This window comes from Mya arenaria, chromosome 4 (assembly GCF_026914265.1).
Source record: "Mya arenaria isolate MELC-2E11 chromosome 4, ASM2691426v1".
NCBI lineage: Eukaryota > Metazoa > Mollusca > Bivalvia > Myida > Myidae > Mya > Mya arenaria.
The window spans coordinates 63,677,605-63,698,949 of NC_069125.1; the positions used below are offsets into that span (position 1 = coordinate 63,677,605).

The following is a 21,345-nucleotide window of genomic DNA, read 5'->3' on the forward strand; positions in this document are numbered from 1 at the left end:
ATAACAAAACAGTTGACAAAGCTATTATTTATAATAGGTAATACATCTAGACAATCAATGGCTACTAAGGTGTGATACGAGATGAAGGACAGAAGTGTGGACGTAATGTATCGGTTCTAAAGTCACAACCGCTCTAACGGCTACTCTTTTAAGTATGTGAGGAAATGAATCCCTGAGATATGGAATACGAGGTAGATTTTTGTAAAAATGAATTCAAAGTCGAATCTCTGTACGACGTAGACGAGATATGTTATATTTTTGTACAATTCACGAGGACAAGGTGCGGATATGATTCAGAAGTGCACAGCCCGTCGGTTGACGTCTGCAGATTCCAGCAGCGGATCTTGCACGCAATTTTCGGGGTGCGACGCTACCTCTCCCCCCATGATTTTCTGTTTGGCTTGTGACAGACAGTGTTCGCTGACATCATGCGTTAGTGTGTCCAGGTCGGTCGTGGATAACTGGCCAGACAAGCAGGCCAAGAACGGTCGTTGTTTTGTATCTGAAAAAGCGATTCACCAACTGGTCTGTTACATAAACTTTATACGCCACAATAATAAGAAAGCAGGTTTTTCATTTGTGAAATCAGGAAAATGTGCACAATTAAGTTTTGTACATCTAAATACAAGCAGTGACCTTCAACCTGTCCTTACCAACCCCAAATCATATCTACAACTGCACATAATTCGTACATTCATTGAGCCAAACATACGTTTCATGTTAACATCCTTTCTGCTAAGCTTCATTACTCAGATGATGAGATAAACTGTATCTATCTTCATGATCAATGACATTGACCTTGAATATGCTATATACCAATTTACATTGCTATAATCAAATGCAAACTGAAGTTTTTAAGCATAAAACATTTTTGTTTAGTATAAGTAACTGCTTCTTTAATTTTTCTGACCCCAAAAGCAACCACAAGATATGTCTTCACATAGGTTTCGGCACAACATGTTGTAATTCTTCACACAAGCTTCGCACAGCTGTAAGCTTTATTTCTATAAGCTATTCCTAGCGGAAACCATTTTCCAATCTTTGTAACAGCGACCTTCATGTACCTTGACGGTCACCAGATTCACAATATACGTCTTCACATTAGCTTGCTTACATCAAATTTCATCCATTTACATACACTCTCTCTTATAATATCGAGTCCAATGTTATTTAGCGACACTATTATACTATCTTTGGTAACAGCGACATTGACCTTCTTCCCACCTACTTCAAAAACAGTCCGTGCCACCTCTTCACATAAGTCAAGCCAAGTTTGCATACATCAAAGACATACAACTTCATATAATATATTAGCTTTTCCTAAATAAAGTTATTGCGAAAAACTTTTTTCTATATTTAGTACCAGCGACCTTGACCCCACTGACCCCCAAATCAATCCCATAATGTATCTGCGACCAAACTTACAGCACAACAAATTTCAACAATAAAGTTATGCCTATGTGAAGTTATTGATTGAAAACCATTTTCTATTTAGTAACAGCGTCCTTGGCCCCGATGACCCTCAAATCAATACCAAATTATGTCTTCACAGGCCTAAAAATATACTTCTGGGTCAATAAAGATCGTAAGGCCTCTAGGCGTAACCTCGTCTTTGGCGTAAGCTGCGTCTAAATAAAAATATCGTATGGACATTTATCGCATAGATTTTCAATCGAAACAACTTGAGCATCTACGGCAAGTTTCGAGATTGTATTTGATACTGACCAAAGTGTTCTATGTGATAGATTCTGACCGTTACTTTATGGTTGAACCCGAGCACCCTTAAGCAGCGAAACGGGGTCATGGTCCGAGTTACCAGACCCTACCTACGAAATAGGCCGACCTTACCGTATTTATATTCCTTCAGTTTAAAAAAAAGGAATTCTGTGTGCTTTAATATGTTGTTTTAAGTGTTCTACGGAATATTTCTTAAACGCCATTCCACAATGATGACAATATCGATATTACATAAAGCCTAATAAAAATAAAAATACTTTAAAAGGAATATATTACAATATTAATTATTGCTATCATAAGTTAGTTCAAGCGGAAATCATTTTTAACAGCGACCTCGACCACACAAGCTCGCTCCCCTACTCAAAGATACGTTTTCACATTAACTACCTATACACACAAGTGTCATCATTATCTTTATACAAACTAAAATTATTGAGCGGAAGCCAGCAGTTTGGCGACCACCCATGCAACTGCCCACCCGCCATTCCAGCTTGCCGTTCACCAACTGGACCATCCGTTTGTTCAACCAAAGTCGTACTCTTATCTTATAACCAGATATTTTCCTTCCAAAAACTTAGTCAAAAACTACATGTATATCAATAAGGCACGCCTGATGCGTAACCATGATATGCACAAACATATTTTAAGCTTTCTCAACGTATTTATACATGCATGTGCGTAAAGTATTTTGCCCGAGTGAACGTTTCACATCAAAACGACTAATACAATAACTGCTTATACATAAAGTAATTAACTATATCTGGACCTTATTCCACAGCTAATCCACTATGAATGTAAACCTCCATAAGGCACGTATGTTAATCTCTCGCTAATCTTAATCGAACAATTGACTATATAAGCTATATCCATGGTGCATATTGCATAACTTAACTGAAGGAATACAAATGCAATGCAATACAACAAACAACCATCACTATGGTATTAAGACTATAACGACCGTAGTCGTATTTGCTGACTAACCGTTCCTTCGATCCTCCGCCATTTTAAGATGATCTATGGACACTCCAGCAAGCTCGCATTTGTCTTTCAGTACTTCCACCAGTACCTGGGGGGTAAAACCAGAATCAAAGCCTAGTGCAACCCTTTCGGACTCTTACACATTTACCGGCAGTATACGCTGTCGAGTTGAAAAGTGGAGTGAAAGATAACACAATCGGTGCTGAGATAATCAAGATATATGACACACACATGGTGAATAATAACGCTTTGTAAACGCATGATATGTCGGCATCACTTGAAAGGAATTAAGGAAAAGTGCAAACATATATATATATATATATATATGAAATATACATTTAGGACTGCATTATGTCTCTGAAATATGACTATGAAGTTAATGTTCGATTTAAATTGAATTACCCTTTAGGAACTACCACCTATGAAAATCAATACAAATTACAGACATGAAAACAGCTAAGCTTTTATAATGCGTTGAAAGCAGTATTGAAATGTTCAAGATTGATCGTGTATTATATACACACGTGATAAAAAGTTGTGCATTGTTGAATTTTTATGAGTACGTATTGCGCCGATGTCAGCATCGTTTATTGCCCACACCGCCACTACCTACCCGGAGGTCTCTCCCAGAGGTCTCCAGGTGGCGTATACGGTCGCGCTGAAACTGGGACTTCCGGTACATGAGCTTCATCATAAAGTGGTAGTTGTCCTTCACTGCGATAACCAGACCTGTAGAGTATTTGAGGCATGAGGAATCGTGCCGTGAATAAACGATTTTACATGTACATCCGTATTATATTCCTACACTTCTGGAGCGTTTGCTGGAAAATCATTTAAAATGTTTGTGTAGTAACTGTTTGGATCCAGATTACACTGTTGACAAATCGACGATATTTAGAGCTGCAATAATTCTTGTTCTGTTACATGTGAACACTAATCATTATTGAGGACGCTGCATGATCACCCTACAAGATACAATAATGTTCCGGATGAGGTTTAAAATTTTAACTCACTATCACAGATTGGTACTCACGGTAGAAGAGTGGTATTCACCAATCAAGGTACTCACTGTTAAGGGTTGGTACTCACTGCTGAAGTTTGGTACTCACTTTTCAATTCATTGTTGAAGGATGTAAATCACCGTTTAAGGTTGGTGATCAATGATGAAGGTACTTATTGCCGACGGTTTGATTCTTACCGTTGAAGGTGGTATTAGCTATTGAAGGTAATAACTATTGAAAGAGCTCCCTGTATATAGTACTCAATGTTGAAGGCTTAAGTATTCCCTGTTAAAGGTTGGTATAATCACTGTGAAGTTTTGTATTTTTCATGACACACGTTGTAACTGACTGTCAAGAGTTGGTAGTTATTGCTGAACTCACTTATAAAGATCGGTACTAATTGTTGAAGGGTCGTACTGACTGTTGAAGGTTTATACTCATGGTTGAAGATACTTACTGTTAAAGATATGTACTCAATGTTAAAGGTTGATATTTACTGTTGAAGTGTGGTACTTTCTCTTGAAGGTAATCATGATTGAATGTTGATACTCACCGTTTAAAGATGGTATTTACTGTTGAAGGTTGGTACTCACTGTTGAAGGTTGGTACTCACTGTTGAAGGTTGGTACTCACTGTTGAAGCTCACTGTTGAAGGTTTGTTGAAGGTTGGTACTCACTGTTGAAGGTTTGTTGAAGGTTGGTATTCACTATTGAAGGTAGGTACTCACTGTTGAAGGTTGGTACTCATTGTTGTAGGTTGGTACTCACTGTTGTAGGTTGGTACTCACTGTTGTAGGTTGGTACTCACTGTTGAAGGTTGGTACTCACCGTTTAAAGATGGTACTCACTGCTGAAGGAAGGTACTCACTGTTGAAGGTTGGTACTCACTGTTTAAGGTTGGTACTCACCGTTGAAGGTTGGTACTCACTGTCAAATATTGGTTCTCACTCTTGAGGGTAAGATCTCACTATTGAAGGTACTCATGTTGAAGGTACTCATGTTTAAAGTTGGTACTCACTGTTTAAGGTTGGTACTCACTATTGAGGACCCTAATAACCCTCCAAGGGACCATGATTGTCAGAATGAGTATGAAGGACTCCACGGGGTAGTTGGTTAGGCCCTTGATGTAGCACACGTCCAGTGTGAAGGACGCCACGACAACTATACCGTCAAACACCTCCATCTTATGTTTCACAAACGACAAACCATAGCAGAACACCTTCAGTACGGTCTGTAATGCGAAAATATGAGAAAACATAAAGCTCTGTTGTAGGAACGCGGACATGCTATGGATGATAGTGCAAGACATTTAGCAAATACTGTAGTAGTGCGCACAATATTTGGTTCTCACTTTTTCCTGTCTCTGCTGTGGACAAATATGGACTTAAGCTACTTTCGAGAACTTGTTTACTTACATAGATGACGAGGGTAGCGAGTATGGCGATGCTGGTCTTGTGGAGGGCGTGCGACACAATTTCCTCCGCGCTGAGGGTCACATCCTCAAGAAACTCAGGGTCGTCCGCGTCATAAAAGAATACCGGCCCGGCCCCGCTATCCAGACCCACGACTAAACTGTTGTTACCACCAACCTGATGAACAAACCAATGATCAGAAAAGAAACGATTTATATATTTATTTTTTCAACATAGTCTTATTTTTCGTATTGGACAAAAACTACAGTTAATTTAATAAATAAAAAATAACTATACAGAAGCTCAGTGTTCCCTAGAATGATATTATTTTAGACTCATGTTTTACAGGAAAATTTGACCAACCGAATAGAAAGCCTCCGGGACAGATTTGCTTCCCTCCATTGCGCCTTTGTCGGTCGTGTTCCACATCAGATGGGCGCGCAGTACGCGGTTGTAAAACTCGTGGGTATCGTGCAGCAACAGTCCAAAAAACTGGGCCGGGTAGCGCTCCTGCAACTTCCGATTAAACGTCTTCATCGTATGCTCAGCCGTCACTATCATATCTGCAGATTCAGGTCATCGCAATGTTATCAAAGAGGTCGTCATTGTTCTCCAGTGCATGCTTTTTTTTAATTTCAACTGTTTAACCAAAATCTTACTTAGACGCTCTAAGCATAGACGTTCTGTAGCTGCACTATATATAATATATAACTGCATACTTGCTTGTTCTAAGCGATACATGACAAGAGCATTGCACCTTTCACGAAGTAGACGTCTAGCATGAGCTCTGAGAGGACGAGGATACAGTCGACACAGTTCAGTATGACAACAGCTAGCAGAACACCCTGGCTGTGCAAGAGGTCCGTGCCACGGGAACGAATCCTGTGGGTGTTGGAATGCCACTAGCAAAAGGTTCTTACTTAATCGCATTGGGCAGAGCATGCTGCCATCAAACGTTTTTTGTTATTGTTAGACTATAATGCATAGAAAGCATGCTTTTAGGAACATAGCTTACCTTTGTAACTTTGACGGCTGCTTGACCTCCTCCGACCACAGCTCGTGGGCAAGCTGAGTCTCACACACTGACAGCGCGCGACTCAGACGCGGCAACATTACTTCCGGTGGTAGATCCTCCGCCATTTCCTTTTAGCGGTATAGTAGCTGTGTATATTAAGACATCTGTCAAAATATGACCAAGAAACGTTCCTTAATTATATGATAATAACTTCACTTATCTAACATACCACAGTAACTCTAGTGAAGAGGGGTACTAGCTCATAACATGTGATAATATCAGACTTTCAGTATTTCTAAACGTCACTATTACCAACGTTCGTTCAATACAAGTTTAATTTTGAAAGCGCATTTACTTCATTCCGCTAGTAATTTTGGTGTTTAAGTAATCCTAGCGTCACCATACACGCGAAACAAACCAAATACACAGCAAAATACAAGGCGTCAGTATCAAACCCAAATACAACACAGGTCCTCGTTCCAGGCTTATCTTTGTATCCACACTGTACCACAACGCCCCATGTACAGACACTGTGATACGGCCACTGACCAAGGCTACCTTAAACAGGTAGGACCTCTTTCGCTATTAAGTGCAAGTTGAACTGTCCTGTACATCATGTATAAGCGAAGTGGCAACTCTTGTCATTATGCTTTTAAAAAGGACTTCCAACCTTTCAACTGTGACAGCAGCGTTCATGATGCATGTATGGTAATATATGTACAGCGTTCATGATGTATGTATGGTCATATATGTACATGTAAAAGACAGCCGGACAAATGACAATCATATCCACTTCTACTTATAGTTTTACAACACAACATAACAGTAAATCTAGCTGACTGACACATACTTCCACCTACGTCACCATTTATCATGTTTACAATGAAGAACAAGCTGTTGAAAGAATTTGAACATTTTATTACAATTAAATTGCAAATAAAGGGGAACAACTCTGGTACACAACACATTTATCGTTTGAACCTTAAGATAACTTTTTAAATAACAGTTTTAAAAACGAAAAATTAAGCAACAATCTGCAAAATTCACATGTCCGTTTTTAAAGCAAAAAGCCTTACGGGAAATTGCACAAATTTATAAAAGAAAGTTCCAAGACCATCTTTGGCACAAGAAGTAAATTATATAACTTATATCAAAACACTTAAATTCAACTAGTACAGCTCCTGTAACCAGTTTTTGCACCCATTTGCGTCAGTGAATAGCGGACTTGACAATGTATGATAATACACATATGTATTAAAACTCTGATTAGAACTGAAATTCAAGTCTGATAACAGACCTTACGATATAGATGTCTCTGTCTTAAGGTCATGTACAAAATAAGTAAACGTATTATTTACTTCAGATGAAAGTTTTTAATGAACACAATATTGTATAAAAGGTCATTTTTTGTAATTAATTTAATTGCGTTGTATCTAATTAATAAATTATTTTAATATCACATTTGGCAGACTTTACTCCAATTAGATGTTGTAGTGAAAGAGAGCTAGTTCAATCAACATTAATTGAAAAATAACATTTCTGGAATCATAACATATTCTGAACAGGAAATTTCTAAAAAAAGGTTAATTAAAAACACATTTTACATTATACTTTAAGCTGATATTACCAGAACTATTAGCACTTAACAGTGAACTATACAATAACACATGTGTATTTGCACTAAAATATTGCGTTATATAACACTGATGAACACTTTACAAATCACCCACCTTACTGGGCAGACTGGAGGTTATCTAGGAAACCTCCAGTACATCAACACAAGTCACATACTCCAGGCTAATGTTGAAGCAAAAACACATGGATGTATGCAAGATGATAAACATATATAAACGGATATAAACAAATGAGTATACACGGATGTTCAACTTTGTTATTACAAGTTACAACATCAGGACTGAGAATTAAACAAGTTTTCAATGTGGATTATTTACATTTATGACTATTTCTTTGAATAAACTGTGAATTTGAATTATGTCTATGGTATAAAGATAATTAATCATTACTTCCTTTAATGATGCCAAAAAGACTAGATAATACATGTATCTATTACATTTAACATTATTTATTTATTGTGTTGAAGGTTCTGCACAACAATATTGACAATACATGTAACATTAATAGAATTCTAATGGCAAGAAACCATTAACAGCTTGATTCAAGCTTGATTCAAGCAAGAAATTATCAACAGAATGCTTAAAGCAAGAAACCAAGAAATCATACATCGCTGTTGAGAAGTACTTCTCAAGTAACTTAAAGCAAAGTAATAACACATAAATCATTTGAACAATAATAACAGTAAGCAATGATAAGCAGAGTCAACATTAACAAATAACAAGCCAGATCCACTGTACACACATCGACCTTAGTCATCATCTAGGTCCGAAATAAGGACATGATACTGGGCATCCCCTCCTCCATTCATCCTGACATGACGACTGCGGGCATTGGATTTACTAAAGTGCACCAAATCCATCTCCAGATCTTCTTCATTATCCCGATCATCATTCTCAGACAGGGGGAGGAATCCATTCCTATTACCAACTGTAACAAAATGAGACATTTTACGCCCCAAACAGCTTATCATTATAAATAGCACTATTAATGACAGAGTTAAAGCTAGGGATCCCCGCATCAACACCATGAAACCGAGGTTCTCGTATAAATATCCAGTCAAACTCGGGATGAACATCTGGCCCGCTGCTGATCCAATCACAAACACCGCTGTTGACTTCCCAGAAAGATGGATAAACCTCTCTGCCCAGGAAATGCCCGCTGGAAATACAGAGGACATTCCTAGTCCTAATATCAAAGTCCCCAACCAAATTGCCTTGTCATGATATTCTAAGGCAAATGATAATACCAGACTTCCAATTGTCATGAATACTAAATCTATGATTAACATCACATTTGCTCTGCAACACCTCGCTAAGAATATGGAGAACCCACGTCCTGTAGCTAAGGCTCCCCAGAATATTGCAGCCACAGTCACACCTTGTTCTTTGGGCCAGTTATTATAATCCACTGTAAATGTTGTGATCAAGGCACCAAATGTCACCTCCAGTCCAATGTATAGGAAGAAAAATATTCCAAACAATATCATCAAAATTGCTTTGTAGCAGAATTTTACGCCTTTCGGTCGGTCATAGTCATCAAAATCTTGGTTCACTGAGAGTCTGTGCCTTTTGCAATACATTACCAACAACAGAATTGCACTAACAACAAGAAGAAGCCCAATGATCAAATAGGCAATCCGGATTTTACTTTTTCTCGATAGATTTTTCACTCTATGGATGAAGGTGTCCACACTTGTCATTGGCTTTGTGGAATTTCCAGGAGTAGGGACAGTGCTACTCACTGTTACTTTAGTATTGCTTTCAACACTTGGTGGGGATGGCTTAATTGTGAAAGATGGGCGGTTTGTTAGTTTTGTAACTTTAGGCTTCTCTATTTTGGGAGAGTTTGTTGTTTTCTGAGTACTTGACTGTGTAGCAGTTGTCAGGTGAGTTGACACTTTCGTGGTAGTTGATTTAGTTGTTGAAGTAGTAGGTTTGGTTGTTGTTGTTGACTGTGTTGTAGTGCTTGTAATAGCTGTTGTGGAAGTGGCTGTGACTGTCGTAGGTTTCAAGGTTGAACTTGAGGTCTTAGGCACCAACAGAGGCACTGGTTTGGAAGCTACAGGACCAGGTGTAGTATTTGCTTGAATATAAGCCCTACTGACATTAGTGGGGGATCCAACTGGTGTTGTTATGGTTACTTTCTCTACAATGGTACCATTGATAGTTGATGAAGAGTTGAAAGGTTCATCATCTAAATCTGTACTGATTGTGCCATTTTCAAGGTTTGTCAAATTGACCTTTCCAATTAAAATTCCTTCATGTGCACTACCAGGTTTTTCATTTTCTTCAACTGGAACAGCTTGGTTCTCAGCATTTTTAAGGTGATCATCAACAGTGTTTTTGCTCAAGCCATCTGCTGTTTCAGGTTTTCTACCGTTGTCTGTGGATGCCAATGGTTTCATTACCTTTTGAATGGGTTGTGAAATTGACACAGATGTTAAAATCTTAGGTGTTGTTGTGCTGCCATTTCCACCTGCCACACTTGTGTCTGATGTCTGCTGATTGGTTTCAGTAGTGTTGCTGTTTGCTGGTTTATCAGAGCTGTTTATAAACTCAGTCAAGGTTAAGTGATTACAGCATTATTTGAAGAAATAATTGTGTGAGTGTCTGTTGATGTTGGATTTGGATTAGGTGCAGGTTCATCTCTTACAAACCTTTTTGACCCACTCCCCTTCCATTTCCAGAAACCACTCTGACTTTTGTCCTGATTATTTGCATTTCCTTGTCTTTTAAGTCTTATGCTAACTTTATCATTAATTACATAGTTGTTATAACTTTGTTCTATATATCCGTCCAATTTGAAACCATAATCTTTTTCCCTCAAGTACCTTGACTTTTTTGTCGCTGAATGTGTATCCCCTTCATGAATGGATTCCTGTTTTGCCAATTTTCAACATCCAGCAGACCCTTGATCCTGTTTGTCCTGTTAAGGAGCAAGGGTAATTGATGATGCAGGTCCGTTGATACTGGGATGTTTCCCTGCACTACACCTGCAGAGTAGTTTGTAAGCCCTACAGGGTCCGGGGACAGGAACGGTCTAGCTAGAAGTGGTGCTATAAAGGCACCTATACCAAAGGCAAAGTGCAGGGTTTGCATATAGGGTCCATTCTGTCTGCCCCATAGCTGGATACAGAACACATTCCCTCCTAAAAGAGAATGTCAGATATCTTACAACTTCCAAGTTAAGTCATAGCTTCTTAATTACATTATATTTGTAAGTGACAAATTCCTTTTAAACCATTATATTAATCACCTCAGTAATTAACAAGAGCTGTCACAGTATGTGACGAATGCCCCCGAATGTGACATTGACCTACGAACAAGGTCAGTACATGAAAAGTTTATCTTGCCTTTACGTGTCAAATACATATGGCAAGTTATTTTAAATTGCCTCTGAACATAAAAAAATACCACCCATACTTGACAACCTACACTGTTATGTCCTTATATTCAGAATTCCCTTGTGAATTAACACTTAGTGTATCTTTCACCTTAGAGGTAGGGACATGGGTCTTGCACACGACACATTGTCTTCGTATGCAGAACACATGTAGCAAGTGTTTTTAAAATCTGTCCATACAAGGGAAAGTAACAGCCCTGACACGACAACCTATACTCTATGTCTTTATATGCAGCACTCCATTATGAATAAACACTAAGTGTGACCTTGACCTTTGAGGTAGGGACACGGGTCTTGCACGCGACACGTCGTCTTGGTATGTGGAACACATGTAGAAAGTTTTTTTAAAATCTGTCCATACAAGGGAAAGTAACAGCCCTGACACGACAACCTATACTCTATGTCCTTATATGCAGCACTCCAATGTGAATAAACACTAAGTGTGACCTTGACCTTTGAGGTAGGGACACGGGTCTTGCACGCGACATGTCGTCTTGGTATGTGGAACACATGTGGCAAGTTTTTTTAAAATCTGTCCATACAAGGGAAAGTTACAGCCCGGACACGACAACCTATACTCTATGTCCTTATATGCAGCACTCCATTGTGAATAAACACTATGTGTGACCTTGACCTTTGAGGCAGGGACACGGGTCTTGCACACGACACGTCGTCTTGGTATGTGGAACACATGTGGCAAGTAATTTTAAAATCTGTCCATACAAGAGAAAGTTACAGCCCGGACACGACAACCTATACTCTATGTCCTTATATGCAGCACTCCTGTGAATAAACACTAAGTGTGACCTTGACCTTTGAGGTAGGGACACGGGTCTTGCAGGCGACACGTCGTCTTGGTATGTGGAACACATGTGGCAAGTTGTTTTAAAATCTGTCCATACAAGGGAAAGTTACAGCCCGGACACGACAACCTATACTCTATGTCAGTAAATGCAGCACTCCATTGTAAATAAACTCTAAGTGTGACCTTGACCTTTGAGGTAGGGACACGGGTTTTGCACGCGACACGTCGTCTTGGTATGTGGAACACATTTGGCAAGTTATTTTAAAATCTGTCCATACAAGGGAAAGTTACAGCCCGGACACGACAACCTATACTCTATGTCAGTATATGCAGCACTCCATTGTAAATAAACACTAAGTGTGACCTTGACCTTTGAGGTAGGGACACGGGTCTTGCACGCGACACGTCGTCTTGGTATGTGGAACACATGTGGCAAGTTATTTTAAAATCTGTCCATACAAGGGAAAGTTACAGCCCGGACACGACAACCTGTACTCTATGTCCTCATATGCAGCACTCCATTGTGAATAAACACTAAGTGTGACCTTGACCTTTGAGGTAGGGACAAGGGTCTTGAACGCGACACATCGTCTTGGTATGTGGTACACATGTGGCAAGTTATTTTAAAATCTGTCCATACAAGAGAAAGTTACAGCCCGGACACGACAACCTGTACTCTATGTCCTTATATGCAGCACTCCATTGTGAATAAACACTAAGTGTGACCTTGACCTTTGAGGTAGGGACACGAGTCTTGCACGCCACACGTCGTCTTGGTATGTGGAACACATGTGGCAAGTTATTTTAAAATCTGTCCATACAAGGGAAAGTTACAGAGCCGGACGGACGGACGGACGGACGGTGCGATTTTAATATGCCCACCTTCGGGGGCATAAAAAAATCTAGAGCAAATCGAAAATAACATTGGATTTCAGGAAATACTTTACTGCATCATACCAGTATCTAGAGTGCCCATAGTCACTCCTTGCAGTGCAAACATGACAGACATCACAAGCAGTGTGAGAGACCAGGGGATGACAGCCGTGGCCACGGAAGCCAGCAGAAGGGCGCAGAACAGGAGCAGCTGGCGATTGAAGCAGTCAAGGAGCGCTCCCCCCAACAGCGCCCCCAGCAGGTAGCCGATGGAGCGGGAAACAAAAACAACCATCATTACAGACGTGGAGGCTGTTACCTGGTCACCAAGGTCAAGCAACGTTGGGCCTGGTATTGCCACACATAGACCCTGAAACAAAAATAATACTGGTAATCAGGAATTTTGCATTTGTCTTCAACATGCAGTGGTTGGTGAAATATGGACTTGATGGAAACAATAGATAATAATTCCCACATCTTCAACTTTATACATTACAATTACATGTTACAAGATTTACTGGTACTGCAATAGTCTTCTCGTAACTATGATGTTTCAAAAAAGGTTTAAATATAAGCAAGCAAATGCTTTAGCTCAAACTCTTTACGGAAATATGTCAAAAAAATGGAAATGAGAGAATATGAGAGTTAGGTAAAGCACTAATTTAACAGTTACTTAGCTACAATAGGCATTCTAAATAAATAAATACATACCAAGGCAAAAAATGCTGTTGCCAGTATTAGTGTGTTCGAGAGCTTGTTACACCAGTGTAGCCTGCTTTGTGGTCGGACGTCGCCATCCTCTAATAGAAGGCCAGAGTCGTCCCGAATCAACACTCCTCCTCTGCTAGACCCATCGTGATTTTTTTCAACTTTATAAAAGTGAATTTAGTCCCATATCTACAAAAAAGGTCAGTTTGTTATATTCTATCTGTAAGCAAGTTATATATCAATCTTCCTTCCATTAATGTCAAACCTTACACAGGAACATACGTATTTGCTGAAGACACAGCAATTTTGAAGATACAGAGTGAGATATAAGGAGACTTGAGTGCGATAGAAGTTTCAACATTTTTTAAGAAGAAAAAAACAACAGATTGAACGAAAGATATGGAAATTGATAATGCACCAAAGTTAGTGTTTTCTGAACTACATGACTACCCTATAACCCTTATATAAATGAATCTCTGGGTTTTTTAATAGTGTAAATTAAGCACTAATCAATACACATACAGCCATATTTTTAAGCTTTAATTAGTTCTGAGTACTCCAAATTCCCCCATACTACACTGTCATGGTGAAGGTCAGGCAAGTAAGATTAGGGTTTTAGCCAGGTTTTAAAAAGAACAGGGTGTGACAGAAAACGGACAGGGTGCCTAAAGACAAAAGGACACATTGTATTGGGCAATGAAAAAATAAAGCATTATGATTTTCATAGAAAATGTTAGAAATTGTCTTATCTGAAGTAATATTAGGTTTCAACTAACAAATATGTAGTTTTAATCAAAACAAAAGAAATATTTTAATATCTTAAGCATTTAATTCTTTTAAGGCAGGACGGTGCACATTAGAAGGGTGCTTCCAAAAAATGACAGGGTGCAGCATCCTCCCATAACTCTGTAGCTAAAACCCTAGTAAGATACAAGCTACAGTAATGATCGTTCACTGATACTTGTTTATTATTTTGACTTTTTTTATGTATCCCTGCAGTCTCGAGTCTGCCATAGTGTTGAAATCGTCAAAGGTTTTGTTGACGGGCATTAAGGTGAACTAGTAAGATACCTGACCTGACCCCTTTTTAATGTCATTGGTATGACAAGATAAAGGATTGAACCAGCTGTGAACACCAATTCCAGTGGACACTCTACCACTAATCTTTTAGGGGCAGTAATCCGACATATAGGTTGTTTAAAGTATTAAAATATTTACAATCTTCCAGTCCTTTGTGTAGATAAATCTTCAATCCCCTGAACCGCTCGAGACTGGCAGCAACGTGGTTTTCCAGTTCAGGAATTCGTTCCTGGTCTGGTTATTTCCCCATGTTGAACTGAAGCCCCTTCGAGCCATTTCGACCGCGGCCTGCTTCTTTCCTTGAACATTCATCTTATGATTTGTTTTCCAATGCACCTTTCTACATCCTGATGTGAATACATTGTTTTTGCCGCCTTCGTTTGACAATCCATTCTCCTTGTAAGGCGTCAATGAAGCTAGATCGCTTCCTACGGAGTAGTTACTCGCTTCATCGTATCCCAGTGAGGCGCTCTGTTCTCGGCGGTGCCCCGAGCCGCCTATTCTGCTGAGTACTCGTTCACCTCCGTCCGGCGTCGCCGGTCCGTGGAGTAGTCGCGACTCATCCGAGTAAGTGTCGGTAATATCCCCGTCGGCGAGTCACGTTCACTGATGGACTTTCCGCGGAAGAGGTTTCCTAACACGTTCTTTTCATTGCTGGATACAATGAAAAGAAAAACACTATAGTTTAACGTATTATTTTACAGGATTGAAACCGATCTGCTACAAACAACATATATCATCATATCGTTTGCACGATGTTACCGCGAGAATGTGGTATGTGTAATGGGGTGAAACCGGCGTAACCGGAGGGAAACCAACTTGACGGCTTGGATACCAAACCTAAAAAAAACCCCAATTTAACTGCTTAGAAATATTTCAAATAGTTTTTGAACCCCGAAATTACAAATGAACGAGTATCAATACAGTGCACACGTCTTCATGAATTCAATTCGAAACGTTCTTTCTATCGTGATGAATATATTTTATATGAAACCACAAAAACGTATCTCTAGTCATCGACCACCTTTATTATTTTTGTTTTGAAGCATTGGAACTGAAGCATCAATTTCACTCAGGCATAGGTCGGAGGTCTTATCAATTCATGTGTGTAACATGGTTTTTTAAAATTTAAAATAGTTTAAAATCTCTTTAAAACTTGTTTAACCATATATCATCCACACGTTTCAATTTATTAAATGTCACACAACTGTTCAGCATTTTGTCTGCGCAAATTAAATCATCACATCCTGAATGTCCATTTCGCAAAAAAACACACCTTGAACATCATATTTCAAAGAATTGTATACCTACTATCATCTCAGCAGTCCACTTGGTGGTCAACTTATCCGACGTGCTGCGTGTCTGGTGAATGTGTTTAAGGCGAATAAGGACGACATGACTAGTCACATACCATTAAGTAATTCATTTGGAAAGTAGTACTTTGTCGCCTTTTGCACCCGAAGACAAATGATTGCGGTAATGTGTGAGTGAATGTGGTAATGTACTTATACTGCCGTTTGTAACTAACAATACTCAGCCAAATATTGGTCTACGTTACAGTAACGGTGTTGTATTCCAGTTGTAATATTACTTACTGAATGTTTTATCTTCGTCCATTATGCGAGCAATATCGTAGAAATAATCACTACCGTAGGAAGACTATCAGGAATCTGTCAGAAGTTGTCTGGCGGAGGTCACGTGATAAACAAAATGCGGCCGTCATTTTTGAAAAGATTGTTTATACACCGTATGAAATACATTAATATCATACAAAATCGTGTATAGTAGTCCGGTATTCATATAACGCACAATAAAGAATTAAGACATATTCATGGGTAAAAAGAAGCAAACGATGCGGCCTAACATATATTACAATAAAACAATAATATCATATCTTTTGATTTCTTGTTTTTATACAAAAATCATGCAAACATTGCGAATTTACCCTACCATAGTCAGTATACCTTTTATAAAAAAAACACCAGTTTACATAATCTTAGAAAAGAAAACGAAACGATGGCATACTGGGGTGTTCGAAGATATATCAATATAATTATGTAAAAAAAATGTATTGATATATATTAACTTGAAACAGATGGGCCGGGCCACTAACGCGAATGACGTAGTCATTTACGAAACTGATTTACGTTGGTTGCCTATGTTGTAACATATTCAGTCACCAAACGGTGATAAATATGTCAAATAAATACAAAAATACTATTGTACTAGTGTAATACATGCGTGCACGCAAAAGAACCATCGAGGTAGCTCTAACCGCGTTACATTATGTCTGTGCACTGTGCTCCAACCAACCAATTTATACACAAACAATCTTCTCGTAGCACTATATAATAAATTCAAATCACCAAGGCATGCACATACATCTTTTGAAAACTTGACCAACAGTTGAATGATGGATAAATACTCCACAATGTTTCACAGATGAGGACTTAAAATGTACTTAAAAGTATTTAAAAAATGTCTAGCTTTCACGAAACGTCAATCAAAAACAAATAAAAATATAACTATGTCATGTGTACAGGAATTAAAACTATGTTAAGTTTTGTTCTTGACACAAATGACCATCTCTGAAGGTATGCACACACCATACCGTCGAGTAGAAGGGGAAATGAATAATGTATCTGATTCATTAAACTGAACGAGTAACGGATTCTTTTTGATGGATTTATAGGTACTTGATCAGAAACTTCAGATAGGGTGGTTGTAAATACAACGAGCCTAGCATTGAATTCTCGGGGATTGATATTATTCAGTTATACATAAGTTTTGACTATTAACTATCTTTCTGGTGAAAACGCCGTTCTCATATGGTTTTTTTCTCTTCTTTTTTCTTTTCTTTTTTGTTTCATATAAGGCATGTGTTAGGTTCGTGGTTCAGTTTCTAATCGTTACCCCCTTAATTGAGTCTCTTAAAAGATCCAGCCTAGCAGTTTGCCTATATTGTGTGCTTGGCAGTTCCCGACAAGTCAAGAAGTTTATTCCTCAGGCAAGGTTAATAGTAAGCCGTATTCGTTATTTCCATGGGTTAACAGAGTAATCGTCAGTTCCAGTTATTATTCAAGGCATTCATCAATTCCAGTTAACACCTTAGTGTTTCATTCTGTCCAGGTTAAACGTTTAGGTATTCCATCAGTCCAGGTTAACAGTTATTATTCACCAGTTTCAGTTAAACAGTTAGTGTATTCATAAAGTTCCAGGCCTAACATTAAGTGACATTCATCAATTCCAGGTTCACATTAGTGTATTCATTAGTTTCGGTTACGTTACACTTTAGTGTTTTCATCAGTTCCAGTTTAATTATTCATCAGTTTCCAGGTTAACACTTACTGTATCAATAGTTCCAGGTTACAAATTTAGTGTATTCATCAGTTCCAGGTTAACAGTTTGGTGTAATTCTTAGTTTCAGGTTACAGTTAGTGTATTCATCAGTTCCAATTAACATTTATGTTTTCATAAGTTCCAGGTTTAAAATTTCGTGTCTTCATGGTTCCAGGTTACACATAATGCATTCATCAATTCCAGGTAACACTTATCGTATTCATTAGTTTCCAGGTTTAAAATTTAGTGTATCAATCAGTTACGTGTTAACAGTTAGTGTATTTTAGTTCATAGTGTATTACATTGTGTCTCATCCAGGTAACATTTGGTTCATTCATCGTTCCAGTTAAAATTTAGTGTATCATTAGTGTTACAGGGTTAACATTAAGTGCATTCATTAATTTCCAGGTTAACACTTATCGTAGTCATTAGTTCCATGTTAACATTAGTGTATTCATCATTTCAGGTTAACCTAAGTTTATTCAGTAGTACAGGCTAACAGTTAGTGAATTCATTGGTAACAGGTAACAGTTAGTGTATTCATCAGTTCCAGCGTATACAGTTAGTGTATTCATCAGTTCCATGTTAACAGTTAGTTGTTTTCATTAGTTAAGGGTTACAGTTAGTGTATTCATAGTTCAGGTTAACAGTTAGTGTATTCATTAGTTTACAGGTTAACAGTAAGTATCATTAGTTACAGGCTAAACAGTTAGGGTTTCATTAGTCAGATTAACGGTTAGTGTATCATAAGTTTCCTTTAACAGTTATGTATAATCAGTTCCTGTTAACAGTTAGTGTATTCATTTCGTTACAGGTTAACAGTTATTGTAATTCATTAGTTACGGTTTAACAGTTATGTGATTATAGATACCAGTCTTAACATTTAGATGTATTATCGTTCCAGTTAAAATTTAAGTGTATTCATTAGTTACAGGTTAACATTTAGTGTATTCTCAGTTCCATGTGTAACATTTGTGTATTATTAGTGATATGTTAACAGTTAGTGTATTCATTGGTTACAGGTTACAGTGTTTCCATTCATCAGTTAAAGTAAATTTAGTATATTCATCGTTTCCATGTGTACATTTAGTGTATTCATTCAGTTCAAGTGTTAACCAGTTAGTGTATTCATTAGCTCAGGTTAACAGTTAGGTGTATTCCCAGTTCCATGTTAACAGTTTAGTGTTTTCATGTAGTTACAGGTTAAATTAGTGTATTCATAAGTTACAGGTATACAGTTAGTGTATTCATTAGTTACAGGTAACAGTTTAGTGTGATTCATTAGTACAGTTAACAGTTAGTGTATTCATTAGTTACAGATTAACGGTTAGTGTTATTCATTAAGTTCCAGTTATACCAGTTGTTGTATTATCCATTTCCTGGTTAACAGTTAGTGTATTATTTAGTTACGAGGTTAACTTAGTGTATTCATTTAGATCAGCTTAACATTTAGTGTATTCATCAGTTCCAGGTTAAAATTTAGTGTATTCATTAGTTCTAGGTTAACATTTAGTGTATTCATCAAGTTGTAATGTTAACATTTAGTGTATAATTAGTGATAGGTTAACAGTAGTGTATTTCATTGGTTACAGGTTATCATTTTTAGTGTATTCATCAGTTTAATGTTACATTTTAGTGTATTAATTAGTGATAGGTTAACAGTTAGTGTATTCATTGGTTACAGGTTACGTTAGTGCATTCTAGTTTACAGTTACATATAGTATATCATCGTTCCAATGTTAACATTTAGTGTATTCACATTCAACGTTAACAGTTATGTATTCATTAGCTCAATGGTTAACATTTAGTGTATTCATCAAGTGCCAGCGTTAAATTTAGTGTAGTCATCATTGCCAGGTTCACATTCCAGTGTATTCATCAGTTCCAGGTGTAACTATTTAGTGTATTCAATCAGTTCCGGTTAACATATAGTGGTATCATCAATTCCATGTTAGAATTTAGGCTGCATTTGTGCGTTCCATGTATACATATATGCATTTGTGCGTTTCATGTTAACAATAAGATGTATTAATCCAGTTCAGATAAACATGTGTACATAAGAGCGTTCACTGTTAAATTTGGTGTATTCATAGTAGCCAGATTAAATTTAATGTTCCGTGCTTTTCATTGTTTATCATTTAGTGTTTCCATCAGTTCCGTGTAACATTAGTGTATTCATCTCAGTTTCCAGGTTAACATTTTGGTATTCATCAGTTCCTGTTAACAATTTAGGTGTATTTTATCGTTTCCAGCGTTACATTTAGGTATTCATCAGTTCATGTTAACATTTGGGTGTATTTCATCAGTCAGGTTAACCAGTCTAGTGCATTGTGCGTTCCATGTATAACAATAAGTGTTATTAATCAGATCCAGGTTAACCATTTTAGTGTACTTCATCACGTCCCAGGTTAACATTTAGTGTATTCATCAGTTCCATGTTAACATTAGTGTATACATCAGTTCCAGGTTAATCATTTGTGTGCTTCATCCTCCCACATTAACATTTGTATATTCGCGAGTTGCATGTTAGCTGTTCTTGTATTTTGTCATTTCATGTAACAGTTAGTGTATTTAACAGTTAAAGGTAATCTCCGGTGTGTGTTCATGTGTATTCGCACAGTTCCAGGAGGAATTTTGTCAATTCGTCGATTGGGGGATGATATTAGAGAATTCATCACGATCCATATTATAAGACTTATAAGTCATCACTGAAGCCGATTCCTAAATTTCAAGGTCGTATTTTAAGTGAAAGTATGGGTGTTTTTTTTTTGTTTGAACATAAAAGTATGTATCAATACAATCCTGAAAATAAGATATTTCCAGATGTTGTAAAATTATAATATCATTAAGATCATAGGACAACTTGAACATTTAGTATATTACGTCCTGTCTCTGGTTAAGATTTCGTGTATTCGTCAGTTCTAGATCGACAATTATTGGGCCATTAGTCCGTCTCTGGTTAAGATTTCGTGTATTCGTCAGTGCCAATGACTGATCAGATTAAGGAAAATAATAATTGCTTAATTGCAATCTAACTGATAAAACTTAGCATCTAAATATGGTTTACCTGCAATTAGGGTTAAAATATGTAAGGTCTTTGGTTTGCACTTTGCACGAACTTCGCAAAATCCCATTCCCTAATCATTTCTGCAATTTTAAGATTTATCGAAAACAAATTACAAACACTACGGCCTTTAACCAGTGTGGTACTCTTTGAACCCGTCATTGTTTTTTAAATGGTTACAACCCCCCCCCCCCCCCCCCCCGATATTTTCCATCTTTAACGGGGTTCTAATAGGACCGACGGACACAGGAACCGTGTTCTGCTGACTTTTCATGTGCCCATATCTAATTCAGGTT

General features: G+C 37.8%; 2 protein-coding genes across 2 annotated transcripts; both read right to left on the minus strand.

The window, feature by feature from the left end:
* Positions 1-17: 17 nt before the first annotated feature.
* On the minus strand, positions 18-6,641 carry LOC128229793 (uncharacterized). The gene is made up of 8 exons (XM_052941615.1): positions 6,144-6,641; positions 5,886-6,010; positions 5,492-5,691; positions 5,132-5,305; positions 4,755-4,947; positions 3,329-3,444; positions 2,719-2,803; positions 18-502 (listed from the first exon to the last, which is right to left on the minus strand). Exons 1-8 carry the CDS (start codon positions 6,266-6,268, stop codon positions 294-296), a joined length of 1,227 nt encoding a protein of 408 aa, XP_052797575.1. The 5' UTR covers positions 6,269-6,641; the 3' UTR covers positions 18-293.
* Positions 6,642-7,074: 433 nt separating this feature from the next.
* LOC128230982 (uncharacterized) lies at positions 7,075-14,770 on the minus strand. The gene is made up of 4 exons (XM_052943407.1): positions 13,570-14,770; positions 12,943-13,228; positions 10,609-10,926; positions 7,075-10,349 (listed from the first exon to the last, which is right to left on the minus strand). Exons 2-4 carry the CDS (start codon positions 13,154-13,156, stop codon positions 8,527-8,529), a joined length of 2,355 nt encoding a protein of 784 aa, XP_052799367.1. The 5' UTR covers positions 13,157-13,228; positions 13,570-14,770; the 3' UTR covers positions 7,075-8,526.
* Positions 14,771-21,345: the final 6,575 nt, after the last annotated feature.

Bases quoted from the DNA above. Each gene is read 5' to 3' on its own strand.
- LOC128229793 (XM_052941615.1), bottom strand. From the start codon at position 6,268: ATGGCGGAGGATCTACCACCGGAAGTAATGTTGCCGCGTCTGAGTCGC. The intron at 5,306-5,491 runs GTTGGTCAAATT...TTTGTTCATCAG, and splicing joins TCCCGGAGGCTTTCTATTCG to GTTGGTGGTAACAACAGTTT. The intron at 503-2,718 runs GTTAGTCAGCAA...TCGCTTTTTCAG, and splicing joins GGCGGAGGATCGAAGGAACG to ATACAAAACAACGACCGTTC.
- LOC128230982 (XM_052943407.1), bottom strand. From the start codon at position 13,156: ATGATGGTTGTTTTTGTTTCCCGCTCCATCGGCTACCTGCTGGGGGCG. The intron at 10,927-12,942 runs GTATGATGCAGT...ATTCTCTTTTAG, and splicing joins TATGGGCACTCTAGATACTG to GAGGGAATGTGTTCTGTATC. The intron at 10,350-10,608 runs GTACTTGAGGGA...AATGCTGTAATC, and splicing joins TCAGCGACAAAAAAGTCAAG to ACTTAACCTTGACTGAGTTT.